This window comes from Xyrauchen texanus, chromosome 41 (assembly GCF_025860055.1).
Source record: "Xyrauchen texanus isolate HMW12.3.18 chromosome 41, RBS_HiC_50CHRs, whole genome shotgun sequence".
In the NCBI taxonomy this organism is placed as follows: domain Eukaryota; kingdom Metazoa; phylum Chordata; class Actinopteri; order Cypriniformes; family Catostomidae; genus Xyrauchen; species Xyrauchen texanus.
Window position 1 is genome coordinate 32,802,141 of NC_068316.1, and position 22,598 is coordinate 32,824,738.

General features: G+C 38.3%; 1 protein-coding gene across 4 annotated transcripts in view; it reads left to right on the plus strand.

The window, feature by feature from the left end:
- zgc:101569 (uncharacterized protein LOC449822 homolog) overlaps window positions 1-22,395 on the plus strand; it is a 33,031-nt gene extending 10,636 nt beyond the window's left edge. For 3 of the 4 annotated variants that reach the window (XM_052113360.1, XM_052113361.1, XM_052113363.1), the window contains 4 exons: window positions 952-1,049; window positions 3,287-3,431; window positions 20,244-20,393; window positions 21,823-22,395. In XM_052113360.1, the coding sequence (XP_051969320.1) occupies window positions 952-1,049; window positions 3,287-3,431; window positions 20,244-20,393; window positions 21,823-22,058 (629 nt within the window). In that variant the 3' untranslated portion in view covers window positions 22,059-22,395. The remainder of the gene's footprint in view (window positions 1-951; window positions 1,050-3,286; window positions 3,432-20,243; window positions 20,394-21,822) is intronic. The other variant, XM_052113362.1, reaches the window with a different exon arrangement.
- Window positions 22,396-22,598: the final 203 nt, after the last annotated feature.

A 22,598-nucleotide genomic window follows, 5' to 3' on the forward strand; every position in this document is an offset into this window, starting at 1 on the left:
TCTGTACATAATTTGAAATTTTGGCCGCCAGTGTATGTATTCACAGCAACAGAAGCCCTGCGTTATATCAAAGACCATGATGGCAGTACTACCACTTTCTAATGCATTTAAAATAATTTTCCCTGGCCACCAAATTACACCCATTCAACAAACATTTTTTGTTCAATCTGGATCAACCTTCTCCACTCAAATTTCCTAAATCACACATTACAAATCAAACAAGTTATTTTTTGCTCCCATGCTCTAAAACTGGATTCCAACCAGACGACTATCAGCAGGTGAAGTGAATGCAGTAGAGAACAGATGACTGTAATTGCTTGAATTCTGAGCAGTGAATAAGGTAATGATGACCACACAAGTACTCACATATTACCACAGGACTGTTAACACAGCTTCAGGTCTTTGTTTAACATTGTGTATCAAAGACATTTAAAAGCACATTAAATTGCAATTGAGCACATTACACATGCTCACTCACTGCTCTAGATTCTACAAGTCCATTGGGAAGCCATTAAGAAAATTGTGGCCATGTTCACATTTCAGTGAAATTATGAATAATTGCTGTTCTACTGCTGGATTGTATCAGTGATTTATGAACGACATTGTCTGGAGGACTGTTTTAACTGCTAACTTTTTACTGATTCATATCAATTGACTTTTGAAAATGACTCCTCTAATTAGCATGCTAGTTGCAGTAACATTAGTAATTATTTTTTATATAAAAGTGTAAGTTTTATCATTAATCAGTGCTCATTTCATACATTATGTAGTCTGAATTTACTTCACAATGTTGTAAGAATAAAGTACACTTTCCTAAACATGAAAATTATTGATATGTAGTTATTAATTAGTGTCGTTTAGGCAAACATAATTTTTACTATTGCTCATACTTATGGTCTGGCTCTCTTGGTTTCATCTACTGTGTTGTGTAATTGAGTTTGATTGTTTCAGGAGGGAATTTCTGTGCTGGTTTTGATCTGAAGGCATTGGCCCATGGTTCTGATTCCCTCAAATTGGAGCAAGATGTCTGCAAAGGTCCTGGGCCCATGGTATGTGTTAATACTGACCTCCAGTCTTCTAGAGTTATTCTTCTCAGGTGTAGTCACACAACAATACGGTTTTTTAAAAAAAAAGGGTTTTTTAATCTCCTGAGACCCAAGCGTAACCGATGTATGTGTTTTTTTTTTTACATTTTCCATTTTGATTTGTAACTAGAATTTCTTTTTTCTAGAGCAAATATTCTTCCTAAAAATATATGTTCACATATGTGGACAGCTGGACAAAGTTTTGAAATTTTAAATAATACCAAGCTATAGAAAGTCATCAAATTGTTTATTATGTTTCCAGGACTGTTGGTTATTCATGTTTTTTGAGACGTTACAGACATTACATCAGTAATTAGCATAATTAATTCTGATTCAAAGTAATGTCCATCATCATCCAATCACTTCCAACTATGTTAAAATAAAATTATTCTTTATAAATTCTGAATCTACGTAATGATTATCATTGTCCCATGTCTGTTAATCATGTTGAGTGATCCAAACATCATCTACAGCCTGAAACTGAATTTTTGGTCAGATTATAGGAGTGAAAGCACTTAGGATGCTCCCTTAAGAGCATGACATTGAAAATGACTTAACCCGTTTGAAATGCAAAAAATCTTATTTTCATCCTAATTGCATATAAAGCCTCTGAAAGCTAAATTTTTTCAGGTTTTGGATGAATCCATTGATTCTCAATGTGAAAATGTACAGTAAATATAGGAATGCATTAAATAATGTTAATGAATGGAACCGTACTGTGCAGTGATAACAAAATAAAATATAACAAAATATATATTAAAATCAAGCTGAAAGACCCACAGATGTGCTAATGTCGAAGGTTATTCAAAATAACTAACATGGTTTTTCTACTTTGAGGGAATGAATTCTTGTTTATTAGGGTGCTGTCGCATTAAAAATGAACAGATTTTTTAAAGTGGCATATCAAACAAAACTACTGTAGAGATGCTACTCTTTACAACCAAGCAGGTTTCAATGAAAAACCTTAAAGACTTCTTACCAGAGGCGCTCTTGTTGGCTCTGCGCATGTAGAAGCGCTTTACGGAGATCACCTTCATGTTTTTGTGTCTCGTGTCTCAGTGTGCCTGAAGTTTAACTCTTAAATGACCGTCTAGAGTCTTGTGAACCATATTCAGTCAATTTTTATTCATTTAAATGTTTTAATCATTAATTTAGTCCCTGTGAAGGGCCTTGATGAGCGCCATTTTGTTTGGTCTTCAGATGTATTTCGTACTAAAACAGGAAGTGGGCATGTCGAACAACTCATCTCATTAAAAAAATAGCCAATATGCTTTAGTTTACAGCAACACACTCATACCCCTTTCCACCATGCCTTTCCACTCATGTCAGAGCCGCTTACCAGGGAAACTTGAAAAGTGATCTAAATACCGTCCAGCTTTTCCAGAGACTTGTGAACCGAACATTGATTAACTGACAGCATTAATCCATAACCAGCCCAGAAACACACACAACACATTGCAGTCTTTGTTGTGCAAGTCTAGTGCAGATGAATGAGAAACAAGCGAGTAAAAGATAATGCATCCATGTTTTGAATCACAATACACTTAGCATAAAGAATTAAGAACACTTACTATAGCTGAACATCCCAAGAAAGAATTACCCTCCACTGTGAGAGCTTCAGATTGCTGAAAGGTGATAACGGTCAGTCAGAAATCTCTTTAAGCCATTCTTATTGGAAAATCTGTTTGGAATGACCATATAGCGTGGATTGTGCTCCCTTCGATGTGCCCTGCGAAGGCATGATCAGTGCCAGTTAGAACACAGCACAATGTGCTGAACAGGTGTAGGGGAGACTGCGTTCTCATTCTAGAAAGCATTTGAATGGACAAGGTTTCTCAACCCCTATGTGAAGTTGTGGATGTCTTTTTAGCAAGATGAAAGAGAGATATGAGAAACATTTAGAAGCATATAGGTATCCTTAAAGATATGGACTAAAAGCAGCAAAACATAAATTTTTATTTCACGGGGTCTTTTAAGTAAATGTATAATATTTATTAATAATTTAGATGCAGCATATTTCAGCACTCTTTGACGCCTCTTGTCCAATCAGATTCAAGAACCGGAACTAGCTGTTGTAAAAATTTATATAAAAGCCACTGATAATGTCATAGGGAAGAATTTAATGTAATATCTCAGTCTTTCTGATTATCTGGGTCTTTAAAGCAAAAGTAATGGGATGTGTGTTGTTTGCTGTACTTTAGGGTCCATCTCGTATGAGGCTGTCTAAACCGTTGATCGCTGCAGTCAGTGGGTACGCTGTGGCCGGGGGTCTGGAGCTTGCCCTGCTGGCTGACCTCAGAGTCATGGAGGAGAGCTCCATCATGGGTGTTTTTTGCCGCAGATTTGGTAGGTTTGTTGCCCACTGTTTTTTCTTCTTTGATGTTCTGTTTGGCTTAACTTGCAGTGTTTATGTGTGTGTATATGTTTGCGGTCACTGGTAGTATCAGTCCACTGGTCAGTGTTCTCTATGGCAAATCACAGCTGTGTTGATATTCAGTACATTTGACATGTATATCTACTGAATACGTATTATTTCTTAAATTCAAATGTGTCAATTCCAGTAAGAACCATAAAATCAGCTTTAAGTCTGTGTTGCTAAAAGATCCAGATATGGTTTTGCAATACCTAAAAGAGAATTATGTGGCAGTTCCATTCTCTGTGTAGTTGTGACCTATTGTTTATGCTACAGATATGACCACAGCGTGTATTAATATGCCAGAATTGCTGTAATTTACTGACAGGAGCAGAGTTTTCCAGCTGCTGCTTTAAAACAGAGAGCCATTTTCACCCTATGTCTATCATTAAAGCATTGCCCACATGTGTCCGTTCCTCACACTGTCTGCCTCGACTGCACTCCTGCCACCCATGAGGACGAGACTTCTGCAGCCTATGAGTCTTCAACAGCACTGGCCTTTACTTACTGATGAAATGAAAATACATAACAAAAATACATAATTTGTGGTGTTAATAAATCAAGAATCAGTATTACTATTGCTTCTACTTGGGGTTAGGTAGTTGAGCAAACTTTAAAAAAAATTAAACAGTAACGCTTTACTATGTTCCATTTTATGTTTTACTAAAATGTTCAATTTTTTTTATATTAAATCAGATACATATCTGATATCTGGACATCTGACCTACATCTAAACACTTGTAGGGCTTCTTGGTTCAGGTTTGGGGATTGTACAATTAATATTAATGATTTTAATCAATGATTAATCATACGGTTTGAACCAGGTAACAATACATTCTAAATTGCCCCAAAACAGGGGTTATATAGCCCAAAAGTCTGCTTCAGATATATATAGATAATTAAACACAACGAATTATAATTAATTAGGAATATACATCATATGCAGACAGGCTGTATTAATTTTCAGAACACCTTAATGGAATTAACCCGTACCGCAACCAATCAGTTCGTCCAGCAAACCACTTTGCTCGATAATCTTGATCAATTCTCCTGAAGGTTTATTCTTAGTATAAGCTTACTTAATCAAAGCACGTTAACTTACTTTGATAATATCAGCTCGTAGCTTTAGATCGCACATTAAAGAGGCTTTGCTTTATGACCAACAAACACAGACAATCAAGCGTATAATTGGGTTTAATACAAGGAACTAGGATATATCACTACACTTAACAAACGTAGAACACATTTAACATAGAACAAACAAAGTAAAACAGTAAGGAAAATAAAGAGATTACTGATAGCAAACTTGTTACAACAGTTAAACCTTAAGAGCCAGCAAGGGACTTACACACTTTAACGCATTTGAATTTAGATGGGATAATACTTGCAAAATGGACCTTTGTGTCGCCGAACAAGACTGCGTGTGTGTGTGTGAATGTCCTCGTTGCGTCCGTGAGATGGAGGATTTCTCTTGGTGCTTCTCGAGCGTGGATCGCTCGCGGGAAGTTCAAAGCATCTTAGGAGTAACGGTTGAAACTGAGAGAGAGATCTTTCACCCGGAGGATATCGGACTGCTCCAAAAACGTAGAGTGTTGAGCTTTGTCCGAAGACAAGAAACAGACTGAGATAAATGCCAAATAAAACAAAAGACATGTCTGAGGAGAGTAACACAAAAAGGGAAGAAAAAGCAAAAGAGCGCGAAGACAAAAGAGATCGATTCCACACCAGATCCTGACTTTTAAGGTAGGGAGGTCACGCCTCCTTTGGGAGGAATGACCCAATGAGGCTCCTCAGTTTTGGCGTGAGATGGTTCCCTTTGTCTTGTCAAGGCTAGTCATTTGCCTAATTTATGACAGTGTCCGGATGTGGTTGGAATCACTCAAAATATGGTAAAACATAGCAGAATACATTTTAATGTAACCTTATATATATATTCAGCTAGGGCGAGTCGTAAGGTTTAATTTGATACCAAGAAACTTGTATTTGGTACACTTAAAAGGTGAATATATACTCTTAGATTCTTTATATAAGCCCTCAGAGTTTAACTACACAACTAAACAATCTTAACTAGTTTGATATAACAGCAGAAATACCCAAGCATACGGGAATAAAACATATTTCCTTAAAAATAAGCCATTTCTTGGTTTTAAATGGTATGAACGTGTGTGTGTGTGTGTATAGATTTTTTAGACTTCGCAAAAGTGTGTGCATTGCATTCAGAATTAATGAGTTCATGATTTTCCGTTCATACTCTACACACTCTTATCTGATTCTCCTTTGATTTCTGACATTAAAATAAGCTGAAATTAGCTTTTCATTTATATCTGTGCATGTATTATATAACCACGTTATTCTGGAGGTACAAGGTGTCAAGCAATTGTGAAATGTCAAGCACACATTTTGCAGCAAGGAGCAGGCACGCATTAACACATGGGCTTAAGCACAGGACCCGTGGCTTCATGAGGGCCCATTCGTGGGATCTTCCACCCGTTTCTCCCCCAGTGGTGTTCGTGGGAGGAGCACATGTAAAAGCGTTCAGTGGGAGGCGGTCATATAAATACGGAGGCAGTGTTCAACAGTGAAAGCCGTTCGTGTAGTGCATCGTCAAAGAGTAGTGCCGTTCTGCCACCAGATGCATTATGCATAGATACAGTTGAAGTCAGAAGTTTACATACACTTAGGTTGAAGTCATTAAAACACATTTTTTAACCACTTAACAGATTTAAAATTGGCAAACTATAGTTTTGGCAAGTTGTTTAGGACATCTACTTTGTGCATGACATGAGTCATTTTTCCAACAATTGCTACAGACAGATTGTTTTACTTTCAATTGGATATATCACAATTCCAGTGGGTCAGAGGTTTAGGTGCACTAAGTTAACTGCCTTTAAGCAGCTTGGAAAATACCAGAAAATGATGTCAAGCCATTAGACCACTTGATTCTGATAGGAGTTGTACTGAATTGGAGGTTTACCTGTGGATGTATTTTAAGGCCTACCTTCAAACTCTGTGCCTCTTTGCTTGACATCATGTGGAAAATAAAGAAATCAGCAAAGACCTACGAAAAAAAATTGTGGACCTCCACGAGACTTGTTCATCCTTGGAGCAATTTCCAAATGCCCGAAGGTACCACATTAATCTGTACAAACAATAGTATGCAAGTATAAACACCATGGGACCACACAACCATCATACCGGAAGGAGATGCATTCTGTCCTCTAGAGAGGAACGTAGTTTGCAAAAAGTGCAAATCGATCCCAGAACAACAGCAAAGGACCTTGTGAAGATGCTGGAGGAAACGGGTAGACTAATATCTATATCCACAGTAAAATGAATCCTATATCAACATAACCTGAAAGGCTGCTCAGCAAGGAAGAAGCCACTCCTCCAAAACTGCCATGGGGACAAAGATCTTACTTTTTTAGAGAAATGTCCTCTGGTCTGATGAAAATAAAAATGGAACTGTTTGGCCATAATGACCATCGTTATGTTTGGAGGAAAAAGGGTGAGGCTTGCAAGCCGAAGAATACCACCCACACCGTGAAGCATTGGGGTAGCATCATCATGTTGCGGGGTTCCAGGAGGGACTAGCGCACTTCACAAAAAGATGGCATAAAGAGAAAGGACAATTATGTGGATATATTGAAGCAACATCTCAAGACATCAGCCATGAAGTTAAAGCTTGGTTGCAAATGGGTCTTTCAAATGGACAATGACCCCAAGCATACCTCAAGTTGTGGCAAAATGGCTTAAGGACAACAAAGTCAAGGTAATGGAGTGGCCATCACAAAACACTTTGTGGGAAGAACTGAAAAAGCATGTGCAAGCAAGGAGGCCTAAAAACATGATTCGGTTACACCAGTTCTGTCTGGAGGAATGGGACAAAATTCCAGCAACTTATTGTGAGAAGCATATGGAAAGCTACCCAAAACGTCTGACCCAAGTTAAACAAATTAAAAGGAATAATACCAGATACTAACAAACTGTATGTAAACTTCTGACCCACTGGAAATGTGATGAAAGAAATAAAAGCTGAAAGAAATATTTCTCTCTACTTTTTTTTTCTGACATTTCACTTTCTTAAAACAAATTAGTGATCCTAACTGACCTAAGACAGGGAATGTTTTCTACGATTAAATGTCAGGAATTGTGAAAAACTGAGTTTAAATGTATTTGGCTAAGGTGTATGAAAATTGCTGACTTCAACTGTACATTAGGGAGTTTTTATTCTGATGGTGGGCTACAGTATAATTTTATAAGTTCGGGTGTTAGATCAGCTTTCACTTTGCACTTGCTCTTACACACCTTATTCAGTAATAATTTTGTGGTTTTTTTTCGTCCTTACAAACACAGGAAAAGTCCACAATGTGCAAACTTGTTCTTACCCTTGTCCAGTTGTTAAAGGGGACATGAGGAATAAAATGTTCCTTGATCTTTTGAAATAAATGGTCAATGTACTATAAAAACATACAAAAAATTTCAGAACTGAAAACTTCCTCCTTAATAGAAAAATAACATTTATTTAAACCAAGCTACAAAAATGGCTCGTTTGGAATTTGTGGAAATTATGACGTCCCAAGGACCAAATACATCTGCATATGCAACGTATATTTTTCCGTCATTGCACCCTTGGCCCCGCCCACTGGTGCTCAGTCAATCACACAGGTGAAGAGAAGAGAGATGGGCCTGTTATGGGATATTCTTCCAAAGTGGACAATGTGCCTATCTGGATTTAAATGTTTTTTCTACATAAACATGCACAGACAGACATCTTTGACAGCTTGATGCATATCTTGGGCCGCTTTTAAAAGACACTGTGTCAAGTTACAACTCTGAAGAGAAGCTCTCTGCCATTCAGCTACTGCCTCACGTTCTTTCATCTATCTGCGCTATTTTTATATGTTGGAGTATGAAAACTTGATTGAATGATACTAGAAACTGGATGTGTCTTTAGCACATTTTTGAGTCGATTATATGTTCGGTTCATATCATACAAGTCATAATACGATTCAAGCTTTGCAAAGGGACTGTTATTGAAGGATGGGACAGTTAAAAACACTTTGGTGCGATTTTACAAAAACCGAGTAAACGGTTTCCTTCATCAATATTTCACATGTCATGACTGCGTTGCTGACATCCTGTTTACACTGGGTGTGTCCTTTTGAAGTAAAGCGATGCAACGGCTTGAGGCCATCTACACCAGGTGCATCGATACAAACTTTATTAACCATTTATTTGTGTTGTTGGCAGTAGTAGTGCAAAGGATGTGTCCATGGTAGACAGCATCATTGATTTATAATGCTGACCATCTTCTGTGTGCATGTATGTAACCGCACCATAGGAGTGCTCTGATGCATCACAGAAAATGTGAAGGTCTTGGATGGCTAAGGAGGTGTCTACTGACTGAGGTGTGAGGCAGCAAGGTAAGATGATGGTGGAGAGGTTAGGGAGTTCCCTTATTTCAGATGAGGACAACTTCTTGACACACCCAGCATTAACTAATTTCTGGATTTTTCTGCCTGTTGTGGGTTTTGAAGGATTCGCTTCTCACAGCTGCGAAGACAGGACATAACTACCTCTTTAGGGGCCTTCAGGGGGACCAGGGGTCTGTACGGAGAAGAGGTGTGGCATACCGTAGGTCGCCATCAACAGGTGTTCTGATGGTTTGGGTCTCAAGCTGGTGCATTGCCTCTTGGTCCTGTTTAGAACGAACCACAGCTTTCATGCTTCTCTGAGGTAGTGCATCCAGCTGCCAGTTTCTGTACATTATGGTGGTTGTCATCAGGTGGATGTATTGACTGTATATTTAAAGGAGATGTATTGAAAATGAGCAGAGGGAGAGCAAGTGAGATCTCTTGCAGGGCCCTGCAGTGTCCAGCCAAGTTGGGACTTGATTACAGCAGGGGCTCCAGGAGGGTCTAATTTCACAGGTGTGTTGGGGTAATAAGGTGTGTATGATCAGCCCCTGGAAGGAGCAGGGGTCTTACTTTATTAAGCTGTTTGAGAGGAAGCAGACGGAGGTGAGGGTAGCGCTGCTGGAAGGATTTCACAGGGTGGGAATGTTCGGAAAATGATAGCTGGTCAGCCTGAAGTCTTTGTTCCTTAATCCAATTAGTTCTCTGGTCTTTTGAGAGCAGGAAGAAGCCATTATATTTGCATTTACATTTACGGGCAAACAAATGACATCATTGCAGTTTATAATATGAACCTTTGCTTTCAAGTGGATGAATATTTGGGTGGGGCTGAGCCACGCTTGCTACATATATATGTGTGGGCCATGAGATCTGTTGCAGGTCTCCCTGTTCTTCTATTCTAATCTTTTCTATTTGCAAAAGTAATGTTTCAGAGTCTAGCATTTATATTTCCTATTAACATATTAAATCTGAAGATATAAATAACCATCTTAAGGCAAATGCTTTTGTGAAACATCTTATGTTACTTACACATTACTGTACATTTCTTTTATAATATAGGCTTTTTCATAATAATAAAAAAAAAACAAATAAAGGCCATCATGGAATTAGCGTCTAATTTAAAAAAAAATATTCTACAATGGGGCAAAACAAAACAAATAAATACATATCTTTTCGTTTATAAATAAATAAATAATCAAATCGTTAGGTATGATCTTCCCTTGTGGTGCAAACGGATTCGTGATGCGTCATCAGTATGGAAGACCCGGGTTCAGATCCCCCGTTGAAACCAGGAAGTAAAATTGCAAAATCAGTGACAAGTGTGATTCAGAGGTTGTGTTTTCCTTCTTACATTTTTACTTCACTGATTTTTGGGGTGGGAGAGTACTAGATGTCATAAAATATGATTATTGATCGATGCGTTATTTTATCTATATATTTTTTGAGGCATCGATTATATAAAAATTAGCTAACATTTATATTAGAAATCCAATTTGCGTGTTTTCCAAAACACTCAGTTGGCCTCTGTCTGGCGTTATAGCATTGGTAGTCCACATGAGGGTGATTTATACAATTTACTGAAGCACACACACACACAGGACGAGCTGAAGCGGCACAGGAGATGGTAGTAAAATATACTTTATACTTAAATATGCAATTTCTCTCTATGTAGCATTGAATAGGTTTTAATTCAAGTTGTCTAACCACAAAACAACATACTTGTAACTTTTATAATTGTGTTGAGAAATATGTTTGAAGAGACAAAGACTATTGTTACACAAGCATCTGAAAAAATTTACTATATAAATTGATAATCTCTGGGAAATGCTTGAAAAAGGCATCGATCCCAAGTCAAGAGGGTACAGTTTATAAAATATGCATTACTCTTCACTGTATTACAGCCGGCACAGCTGAAAACAACTCGCTTCACAACTCTCTTTTGGTGCCCCAAAAAATGGAGCTCACGTGTGCCAATATACCCAATAACACTTACCGCTTTAGATACTGGGGTCAGTGTTAAGAATTTCAATAAGCACAGATCTATTTTAGCTAAATAAAAGTTAACTTACTGTTTCAGGTTTCACTGTAAAATCTGTGTTGTTATATTGCGTTTCACTGGTTTTCAGCATCTTTAGCCATAAACACTGCTTTTTAGGACGATATGTCAAGTTAAATGTAGTTCAAAACTTAAAAAAAGGGTCACTAGACCCATGCACTGAATTAACATGTGAAATCTTCAACCTTAATTACTATATATTAAATTGTGCTTATTTGGGGGCCTTTTCAGAAAATATTGCTATTTGCGATGAATTGCGATTATTTTAAATTAATTAATTGGCATCTTGTGTAAGTAATTAGATTAAAAGTTATTATCGTTTGTCCCCCCCCCCCCCCCTTCAAAAAATCTAAACAAAAAACAAACAAAGGTCAACACACTGTTGCTTCCAAATATGTCCAAATTTTAATCTCGCCACAAATGTGCAGTTTCGAGCGGAATGCTCATTTGTTATTTTAGTCAAACTCCTGAAATGACTTTACATCAGATGTGTTGCACATAATTCCTGTTCTCTGTATTTTAATGTCATGCACACAAAGTTCAGTGAAGTTCTTATGCATGTATATGTGTTCAAATTGACCAAATATGGACTAATTTGGACTACTCAGTATACCAAATTTGATTGTCATTTCCTTTTAAAGCCATACTCGCAAAATATTAAAACTTTGTTGAAGCACAATTGTTCATTAACAGGTGAGTAGGCGGCCCTAGGTCTTGTCCGGGGTGCATCAGGATACATTTGTGTTTACATTACTACACATAAAAAATTTAAATAAAAATCTAGTTTATTTAGAAAGTCATGAGTGAATCCAATTGATTATATGATAACTATGCCATGTTACAGTTCTGAACTGAACATCTAAACATCTTCTGTGTTGTTGTAGCCACACATTGGTTCCTGAGACTGCTCCACTGTGATGGAGTTTAAATGAGAACTGTCATTTAGAAACTTTTTTCTCCCAGAACAAGACTCTGAGCTCTGACACTACCCACTTATTTCCTCAAAATGTTCCTCTCTCTCCTGTACTTATCCCGCAGCGCACAGCAGGCCCTTAAACACCATTCATCTCACATAATAGATGTCTTGGCCACCATCAGTGGAAAGGGTTTATTTTAACATCCTGCTTGTAGGTTTTATTTTACCTAATCTTGTTTTGGCAAGTGAATTTTTAGGGCTGTATTTGGGAGACCGAGATGGAACCGCCAAGGGGAATCCCTCGTGGTGGTAGACAGAGAGAAAGAAACGAAAAAGAGAAGCGGATGGGGGTGGCAGCCTTGGAAAAGGAAAATATGCCACCAAAACTCACTGGTGTCTCTCTGATGTGGCCAGATACTTGCCTCAACAGAATGATAGCTTCCTGTTGTGTCTTCAGATAGTACATTGAGCCACCAAACAGAAAGAAAAAAACCCTACAAATAAAGCGGAAAGCCATGTGTAAGTCTGTGAACTATTATAGTTACACATTAAACCTTAAGGGAAGTAATGGCACTGTTTCAAAACCTGCCTACACGGGCAACATTTTAAGGCATTATAAACATGTTTCTTGAGGTTGTTTCTTAAGATAGGCAGCGTACAGTATTAGAGGTAACTGTACAATAAATACAAATTGTAAATTTCAGAAATCAAAACTTCCTCCCCAGTCTAAAAAAAGCATACATAGTTGCCACATTGCTGAAACATCTCGTTTTGAAATCTGACATCACGAAACAGATTTTTATTTGCACATCCCATAACATGCATCACACCCTTGGCCCCACCCACTGGTGCACAGTTCAAGTCAAGATGGCAGGCCTTGTGTGTCGAACTATTCCTAACATAACAACAAAGGAGACTCATCTGGCCTGTTTTGAATAATTTTGAATATAAACATGAACTACACAGACTCTTTGACTGTTGTCATGTATCTCTCTGAAAGGGAGAAGTAATGATTTTATTCAGCTGCTGCCTCCGTCAAGGATGCGTTCTTTCGCACATCTGCACTATTTTGAATTGTTGGTGTATGTAAAGATAGGATATCTTTGATGGTCGTCTTGGACCATTTCGGTGTGTTTTCTGGTGATATACACCTCATTGCGCCTACAGTATATGTGTGCGTAATTTCACAGTTCTTTGGATGTGTGTGGATTTTTTTTTTTTTCTGCTCATATCAGTGTGGATGACTTGTTAACAGTCAAAATACGAGTCAAGCTTTGCAAAGGAACAATTATTAGAGGATGGGGCAGTTAAAAACACTTCAAAAACATAAGTATACCCTTTCATTCATGAATATTTCAAATGTTTGTTTGATATTTTATGGTGCTGAGTGTTAACAGTTGTGCTTGATATGAACAGTTTCATATATTCAGATGCAATGCGTTGAATGTGCGTTATGCGTAAACACTGCATTTTTGTTTTATAATGTTGTAGGGCTTATTCATTCTCTTCTGATTGAGGTTGCTGAATTTGAGGGGCTGCGTGATGTTAGCCAATCATAAAAGTGGCCTTTTACTTTGAAGATGTCAAAAACAAGCATTTCAGACAGAGGGCCAAATACAGGGTGGAAAATGATCATATATTAATAAATTGTGTCTGCTAGGGAGTGGCCAGGTGTGGCCATGGCCACCATAGACTGACCCCATTGGCCACCCCTCTGGCAATTGCATTTTCTATAATTTTTTCTTTGGGCAAATGAAAGATTTTTGAGATCTATCTCTTTACAACCACTATACAAGGAAAACATTTCAGATGCGTTCACCAAATAAGCATGTTTGTTTTCTGTCATTTCTACAGTAAACCTCGAGCTGCAAAAGTTTTGTGAGTCTCACTCTAACCATAACACTAGAAGCAATACGCTCTTGCGAGTTTATCAAGCGTGGGGGTTACTGTCCTAATAATAAGGCATACAGGTTTAGCATGCACTTTATGCCTACACTTTACCGTGTTTTCAGTGTGCAAGCGGAGGAGTCCATCTCCGGAGACTGGCACAATTTCATTAATGATTGAGAATGTGAGTCCTGCACGTGAACATGGCATACATGTGAGCTAATAAATTCAGATGGAAGAATAATACTTTTGATTCCAATGCTTCCAAAATGGACAATTTAGCAATTGGTTTATCCATATTCTATATCTTGCACAAAACGGCTGTTATGAAACACATTCACTTTGAGTGTTGCAAGATTAAGTTGTTGTTGTTGATTTTTTTATCATGACACATTTGATACAAAGTTTTTACTCAAACAATACCAACTTAAAATGTATACATTTCTTTCTGCTTCTTTGTTTATTTATGATAAACCTAGATATAACATTTTATCCTGTGCTGAAGAGTACATTAATTATCTATCGTTAAAACCTTTTGCCACAGGAATTCTGATCAGCCGTGTTTTGCTTTTGCATAGGTGTATGCATGTTCAAATAATTTGCTTATCAATAAACACTTTAATTGCATCGTTTTCCATACAATGAAAAGGAATGTAACGGAGGCTAACATTCTTCCTATCATGATCTTTTTGTAACACACGGTAGAAATTAAGTCATACGGGCTAGAAACAATATTAGGGTGAGAATAAATGATGACAGAATTTGATGTGACTAGCAAACATGAATTAATATTATAATACCTGGCTTGTATTATAATAGTGTAAAAGTGTAAAGTTCAGCAAAGTGCTTCTTTACTCTTGCTTTATTTACTGATGTTTTCTCTGCACTGTCATCTTGTGTTCATAAAAGAGAGACACTGAAGTATGCATCAAGTATAAATGTCTCAGGCCATTGAGAGCTTAGTTGCGAAATGCGTTGCAGTGCCAGAGGAATTATAAAAAAGGCTTTACAAGTCATACGCAATAGTACAATTGTTTTGATGTCTTAAGATAACATTATGTGTGGAACATGGTGAAAGTACACTGCCTTCTCCAGCACATCCCAAAGACTTTCAATGGGGTTAAAATCAGGATTCTGTGGTGGCCAATTCATGTGTGAAAATTATTCCTCATGTCCTCTGAACTACTCTTTCACAATTTGAGCCAGATGAATCTTGGCATTGTCGTCCTGGAATATGCTGTGCCGTCAGGGAAGAAAAAATCCATAGATGGGATAACCTGGTCATTCGGTACATTCAGGTAGTCAGCTGACTTCATTTTATTGCCGCATACCATTGCTGAGCCTACAGTAGACCTGACCAATTAAATCAACCCTGTGTTTCAGGAGTAGTCATACACAATCCACTGCAAACTCAAATTCATGTCTTGAGTCTAGTCTGTTTCAGAATGTCTGATCCTTATGAAAGGAAAAAATCCTGTCCCACCATTTGTTTTCTTGAATATTCTGTTTTACTCAGAAATACATTTACGGAAGTGGGTTGCAAATACCATTTCCTGTTCACTGTAACTGTTCTTTTCAATTATCAACTTGGAGAGCTTGGCTTACTTAAGGACACATTATCAGCTAACGTTGCAAGAGTTAATGGTATCATGAGGATTCCCACGTAAACTAACAATCTGTCTTTTGTCATAGATTTATGAGCTGCATAGTGAGTTGACTGTGTTCACGGCTCAAACGAAATGCAGTTTCTTTTGTCAGACACCAGAAGATCTGTCCAATTTGAGTCTATCATTTCTGTTGAAGCTCTAACTGCAGACTTGAATCTGATCCAACAGCTCAGGTGGTCAAAGTTGGTTGTTCTGAATGTACTTTCCATTTGTTCACCTCAGCCACCAGAGTGGCTGCCAGCAACTGAAATGACTCGACCTTTCTCAAATTTTAAACGCATTCTCTTTCAACTTTCAGGTCCTTGTTTGGCTTACAATGCTAAGACTCAAAGATACAAAATTCATCAATTCTGATTTGACTGTTCCTGGGGAAATTTTAATCGCCGTCATTTCCTAAGTAACTTTGTTTGATCTTTTGAAAACCCTAACTGAAATAAATGCTTTCCCAGTATAAACACTCAGGTACTTTGTTTTGTATATTGTTGGTACTACTTTTACAGATGTAGGTCAGATCTTAAAGATCAGTGTGCTTGTTTAGCTGTGATTTGTGTTTGCGTAATTGTATATTTGTGTAAAGGTTCTAGTTGTCTGCATGGTGTATCATGGCATTACCTCAATGGTATTGTGTGAGTGAGCTTGTGTTGTAGGGTTGTTGGGACTTTGATGTTGTGGATTCCAGTATCACCAGCATAAACTCACACAGGAAGACATTAAAGGTTAACCACAGGCTCAGGGTTACACAGAAAGATCTTTTCATTCAGTCAAACACCTGAACTGCACTGAAATCAGCCAGGTGCTAACTACTGACATGAAGTCATTTATTTCTGAAAAGGCATTGTACAACTTCAATGTCTGCGTGCGTGTGTGTGTGTGTGTGTGTGCTAGAGGATTTTATACAGTAGTGAAGGTTTAATCCATATTAAATTGCATGCTAAATTCCCTAATATGGCCTTATTGGCTACTATTGAGGTCCTATTGACCTATCAGTGTCTCAGTGGTACCTCCAATCCTCTATGTGATCCTACACACTACAGTTTACACTGTTTCAGAGAATAATGTTAGGGATGAGAGTTAGTAATAGGGATGGGCATTTCGGAGTAATTTCTAACCCCCCAAAAATGAGTGATTTGATTACTCTGAAATTAAATTGAAGTGAATAGTAAGACACGTACTCTACGTGAAAATTATATTTCTATAAACATTTTCACTCACACAAAGACCTGTCCAATAGACCAAAAAAACAATTGAAACCAATACAGACAGCATTAGGGTAACGTGCATACAGTATCTAAACTTTGAGTCTACTGACTAAATGCTTTCACATTTTTTCTTAATTTCAGATTTTATTCAGAAAACAAGTGTTGCTTTTTATTAAATGTGCTCCGTCAGTGTTCAGAGACTTAACACACATGCATACTACTGGTCTGATAACCTGCTTGTGCTACTCTGCATTTCTTCCACCAAAAAAAGAGATCCTCATCCATTGGTTTGCATGACTCTGACAAGAACCGAATACCAATAGAGTATAATTCAATAAGAATCAAAATACACTGCCTGGCCAAAAAAAATAGTTGCCGTTTGGATCTAAATAAGCAGATACTATGATTGGATCATTATTGTAGTGATTAATATGTTTCAGCTGGCAGCAATTCTTTTAACCCTAACTAATGCAGTGTGTAGCTTCTCATTTCTTAAACAACCATGTCAGAAGCCGTATCCCATGGTCATGGAAAAGATGTTACTGTGTTTCAGAAGGGGCAAATTGTTGGCCTGCATCAAGTAAATGAAATGGAAATTGCTGAAATCACTGGAATTGTGTTAAGAACTGTCCAATGCATTAGTAAAAGATAGAAGGATATTGGTGAACCGTCAGTTTTGTAGATATGTCATCTTAAAAAAATCATGATTGTGATCGGAGATCACTAAAATGCTTTGTGAAGTCGCATCGTAAAAAATCGACAGTAGAGCTATGTTTAGTAGTGAAAGTAAGAGCATTTCTACATATGAAATGTGGCAATGTGACGAGAACTAACAGGATTGGGACTTAACAGATGTGTGGCCACAAGAAAGCCACTTGTTAGTGAGGCTAATTGGAAAAAACGACTTCAGTTTGCTAGGTAGCGTAAAGATTGGACTGTGGAGCAATGGAAAAAGGTCATCTGGTCTGATGAGTCCATATTTACCCTATTCCAAAGTGATGGGCGGGTCAGGTTAAGAATGGTAGTGCATGAAGCGATTCACCCGTCATGCATTGTGCCCACTGTACAAGCCTCTGGAGGCAGTGTTTTGATCTGGGGTTGATTTAATTGGTCAAGTCTACTGTAGGCTCAGTAGATGATGATGAGACATATGCATGGAGAGACATGGATTTTCAGTCCTATAGAAAGAAACTGTTGATTTCTTGTGTTACAATGTGTGGATTACTAATTTTTCACCACCATGTAAACATTGAAAAATGTGAGGATTTAGTGCACCGTGAACACTGAATGTGCGGGGATACTTAAAATGTTGCACAAGACGTTAAATCCCTCGACGAAATTCATTAAGTGGGTTTTTTTTCCTGCTATTTATTACACATTGGTAATAGCTGCTGCTAAGACACTTGGAAAAGAGCGAGGACAGTGCTCTGAGTGCGCTCGATCTTGTGCGTGCACTCAACTCTACTTTGGCACTTCCAGTATATTATGCATTTGCGCATCTTTGTGAGATAAATCTACTTGTGCTCACTCCTAGGTTAGGAGACTTTGTTTGTTCCGTGTAATTTGTGTGCTCTGTCGCTTGTTGTTTGCTTGCACTAAATGTTATAATTGCAGCACTGGCCCAATCGGGCAAGTGACTGTTCTAGCAACTGGCCTTAATCTTTCTCACACTTGCAGTCCTTATTGTCGAGCCCTGCGATTAGTCGACCACGCGGACACTTGCTTAGTGACAAAGTATTTAGATAAATGCTTTTTGATTTAGATGACTTTGAAAATAGATTTATATCAGGAATGAATTTCTATGGACAGTAGTGATACTTTTATATACTGTCATACTTTTTCACTCAAGCTTTTATTTTGGAGTCAAGCACTTTCCGTTTCTGTGTGTTTTTGACGATGGCTACTCAACTCCAGAAAAGCAGGTCACTATGTTACCCAGTATAATTATGAAACCGTAAAAGGCTGCTATTTAATAAAATAAATATGTTGTCTATATGCTGCATGCATGTTTTAGATGTCCTTGCTGTGAGCAGCTGGCTTTACATTTACATTCAAACATTCTTAAAACGAGATAAATTTACTATGAATTGCACAGCACATGCAAACTAAATAATTGTTTAGGTTTTTGGTATCTGAGCATTTTTAGGACAAGTACATGAGCACAGTATCAAACCCGATTCGATATCCCTTCGAATAACCACTACTGTGGCTAATCTATAATAGTCACAAACTACAGGCATAAGAACATTATAATTTACAATATGAATAAGGTATAATTGAATTGATAAAGTGTTTTAAACCTGGTTTAAAGAAAAGGATTTTACTGTTTGTATTAGAATAGGCATTCATTATTTTATCATTTAAAAAGTCACAAAGCCAAATTAAAAAATTATATTCATCATATAATATACACAGATGATCCAAAACATTATGACCACTCACAGGTGAAGTGAATAACATTGATAATCTCTTTTGTGCTCCCGGTCAGCAGTGGTGAGTACCTATTGACAGTGGTCCAAGGAGGGACAAACCACAAACAGACGACAGGGTGTTGGGTGTACAATTCTCATCGATACATGAGGGAATCTAAGGCTATCCCATCTGGTACGAACCGACAGAAGTTCTACTGTCGCACAAGTCACAGAAAACATTAATGATTGTTATGGGACGAATGTGTCACAACACAGTGCAATGCACTCTGGTGTGTATGGGTCCGGAATCCAGTTAGAGTGCCCAAGATGACCCCTGTCCATCTTCGAATGTGCCTTCAATGGGCATGTGAGTGTCGGTACTGGACCTTGAAGCATTGGAAGAAGGTTGCCTGGTCTGATGAGTCCCGTTTTCATCACTTGGACAGTCGTGCACGTGTGTGCTGTTTTCCTGGGGAAGTGATAGCACCAGGATGCACTGTGGGAAGACGGCAAGCTGATTGAGGGAGTGTGATACTCTGGGAAATGCTCTGCTGGAAAAGCCTGAGTCTGGCCATTCATGTGGATGCCAATTTGACACGTGCCACCTACCTAGAAATCGTTGCAGACCAGGTACACCCCTTCATGGCAATGGTATTCCCTGATGGCAGTGGCATCTTTCAGCAGGATAATGCACCCGGCCACACTGCACACATTGTTTGGGAATGGTGAGGAACATGATGAAGAGTTCAAGGTGTTACCCTGGCCTCCACATTCCCCAGACCTCCATCTGATTGAGCATCTGTGGGATGTGCTGCTGGACGAACAAGCCCAATCCACAGCAGCACCACCTGGGAATTTACTGGATTTGAAGCATCTGCTGCTAATGTCATGGTGCCAGATACCCCAGGACACCTTCAGGAGTCTCGTAGAGTCCATGCCCCAGCAGGTTGGTGCGGTTTTGGTGTCACGCGGAGGACCAACAGAATATTAGGCAGCTGGTCATAATATTTTGGCTCATCAGTGTACATGATGAATAAAAATATGATCACAAATAAAAAATACAAAAATGCTTTATGCCATTTTTAATCCCCAATTAAGTACACAGTCTGATTGCCTGTGTGTTCATAATTCATCTTCCACCAGTGAATATCAGGAGTGTTTATACTTTGACTCTGTGTCTGTCTGTCTCACACAGGTGTGCCATTGATTGACGGGGGTACAGTGAGATTGCCACAGTTGATTGGTCTATCACGGGCTCTAGACCTCATCCTGACCGGCAGACCTGTGAAAGCACATGAGGCTTTGACATTTGGACTGGCAAACAGAGTTGTGCCTGATGGCCATGGTACCCATACACCCTGAAACCTGCTTGAGCATTGGGAACCGATTGAAAATCATTAACCAGAAACCTGTCATACATTTAACAATGTTTAAGACATGCCATTGATACCTTATTTCTTATGAAAGTGTTTTAGACTGTTAGAATACTGGGCTTTCCACTGGATTTTAGTTAATCTGCACCACTGTATTATATGCTGATATTGGTCCAGTATGTGAGTCAGGCCTGGACTGGTAATCTAGCACACCGGGGATTTTCCCAGTGGGCCCATTCGACACGTTTCGAGGCTGACCCACCAGACCGCTTGGTTCTCCCGATGGCCATTCCGCCCCTGATTGGCCCAAAAGTGCGTCGGCCTTGAAACGTGTCGAATGGGCCGCGATAAGCAAAAATTAGCCACCGCGTTATGCAGAATGGACCACAAAATGGCGCCATGATATGCAGTTGCCAGTTGCCATGTAAAATCCCATGAGAATGTTGCATTAAACTATTGTCATGTGGCAGCAGTTCCTACAGTCATAGTCAGGCCAGATGAGATGAGCTCAGAGCTGTTTAGAGATAGTTAAAATGAAGTGCGTCAAAGTGAGTGTCACTCGAGTGGAGTTTCCACAGGAGATGTGGAGCGAGGCCAGGGCTTTCATGTGCTAAACAGGTGGACTAAATGAGTTTATACTGTATCAGCTGTGAATGAGTGATGATATGAAGAATGCAGCAATATGTCACGGAGGATGTGTGTTACAGTGATTTTACTACAGGGCAGGACATTAACATGTTTAATAAATAATTAAAAGGGAAGTGTTTCTTTTTTTTCCCCTCCCCTTTTCTCCCAAATTTGGAATGCCCAATTCCACATGCGCTCCAAGTCTTCATAGTGGCATAGTGACAAATCTCAGTTGCCTCCGCGTCTGAGACCGTCAATCTGCGCATTTTATCATGTGGCTTGTTGAGCGCATTACCGTGGAGACATAGCATGTGTGGAGACTTCATGCTACTCTCTAATTATTACATATTTAAAACCATGATCGTGTAAACAGTGAGTGAAATAAACAAACCATTTAAATATTTATTGAGTAAAAATAATTTCTATCAAATTTTCAGTAGATTTTTGATTTATTAGGATTTTTTTAGGTTACAATCTGGTAATTACAAGAGTATTATGCTAAAAACGTGGTTTATGAGGACATTTCTAGTGTCCCCATAATTTAAATCGCTTAAACATACAAAACATTTTTTTTTTGAAAATGTAAAAATGCAGAACGTTTTTTGTGAGGGTTAGGTTAGGGGATACTATATATAGTTCATACAGTATAAAAATCATTATGTTTATGGAGAGTCCTCATAATAGTGCACCAACGTGTGTGTGTGTGTGTGTGTGTGTGTGTGTGTGTGTGTGTGTGTGTGTGTGTGTGTGTGTGTGTGTGTGTGTGTGTTTTAGCACTTCAAGTGGCTCTTGAACTTGCTGAACAGGTCAGTGCATTTCCGCAGCTCTGTCTCCGTGCTGACCGTAACTCCGCCTACAATGCTGCCTTTGACTCCACTTCATTCACCCAGGCCATGCAGTACGAGACCGAAAACGGCCTACCAGTCGTTCTAGCTGAATCGATCGCTGGGGCAGCCAAATTCAACTCGGGCGTTGGGAGAGGAGGGACGTTCTCATCTAGTAAACTGTAAACGGTCAGATGATTATTATCAGAAACTTCAGATGATGTGGATTGGTGATTAATTACAGAATAATTTGGATATTACTGATTACTGTTGTACAATTTGCAGTGTATTATAAGTTTAGAGATTATGCCGAAGTGTTTTTGGTCAAGTTGAAGTCTTAACCAAGATTCATTTTGCACATAGTTTTCCAATAATTATGATTTGTTGTCCCTAATGAGTAATCGTCTGATGTTCAAACAGTATGCTGTGACAAATAAGCTTTTTAAAATGTGCTTTTTTTCAAAGCTTTGTAAATAATGAAAAAGCATGTACTCAATCTAATCTTACCATGGAAATAAATAGAATCCTTAAAATTATAAGTGTTTTTTATCTGTCTTTTTTAATCAAATACAGTACTTTTTCATCCAAACAGAAACATTAAAAAATATAACCGCAAGCGCAATTACAGGGCCAAGCACAGCACTTTGCATTAATATATACATAACACAAATGGTGCAGGACAATTTATACACTGAATTTTAATACTTAGTGTTAGTTTAATACTTA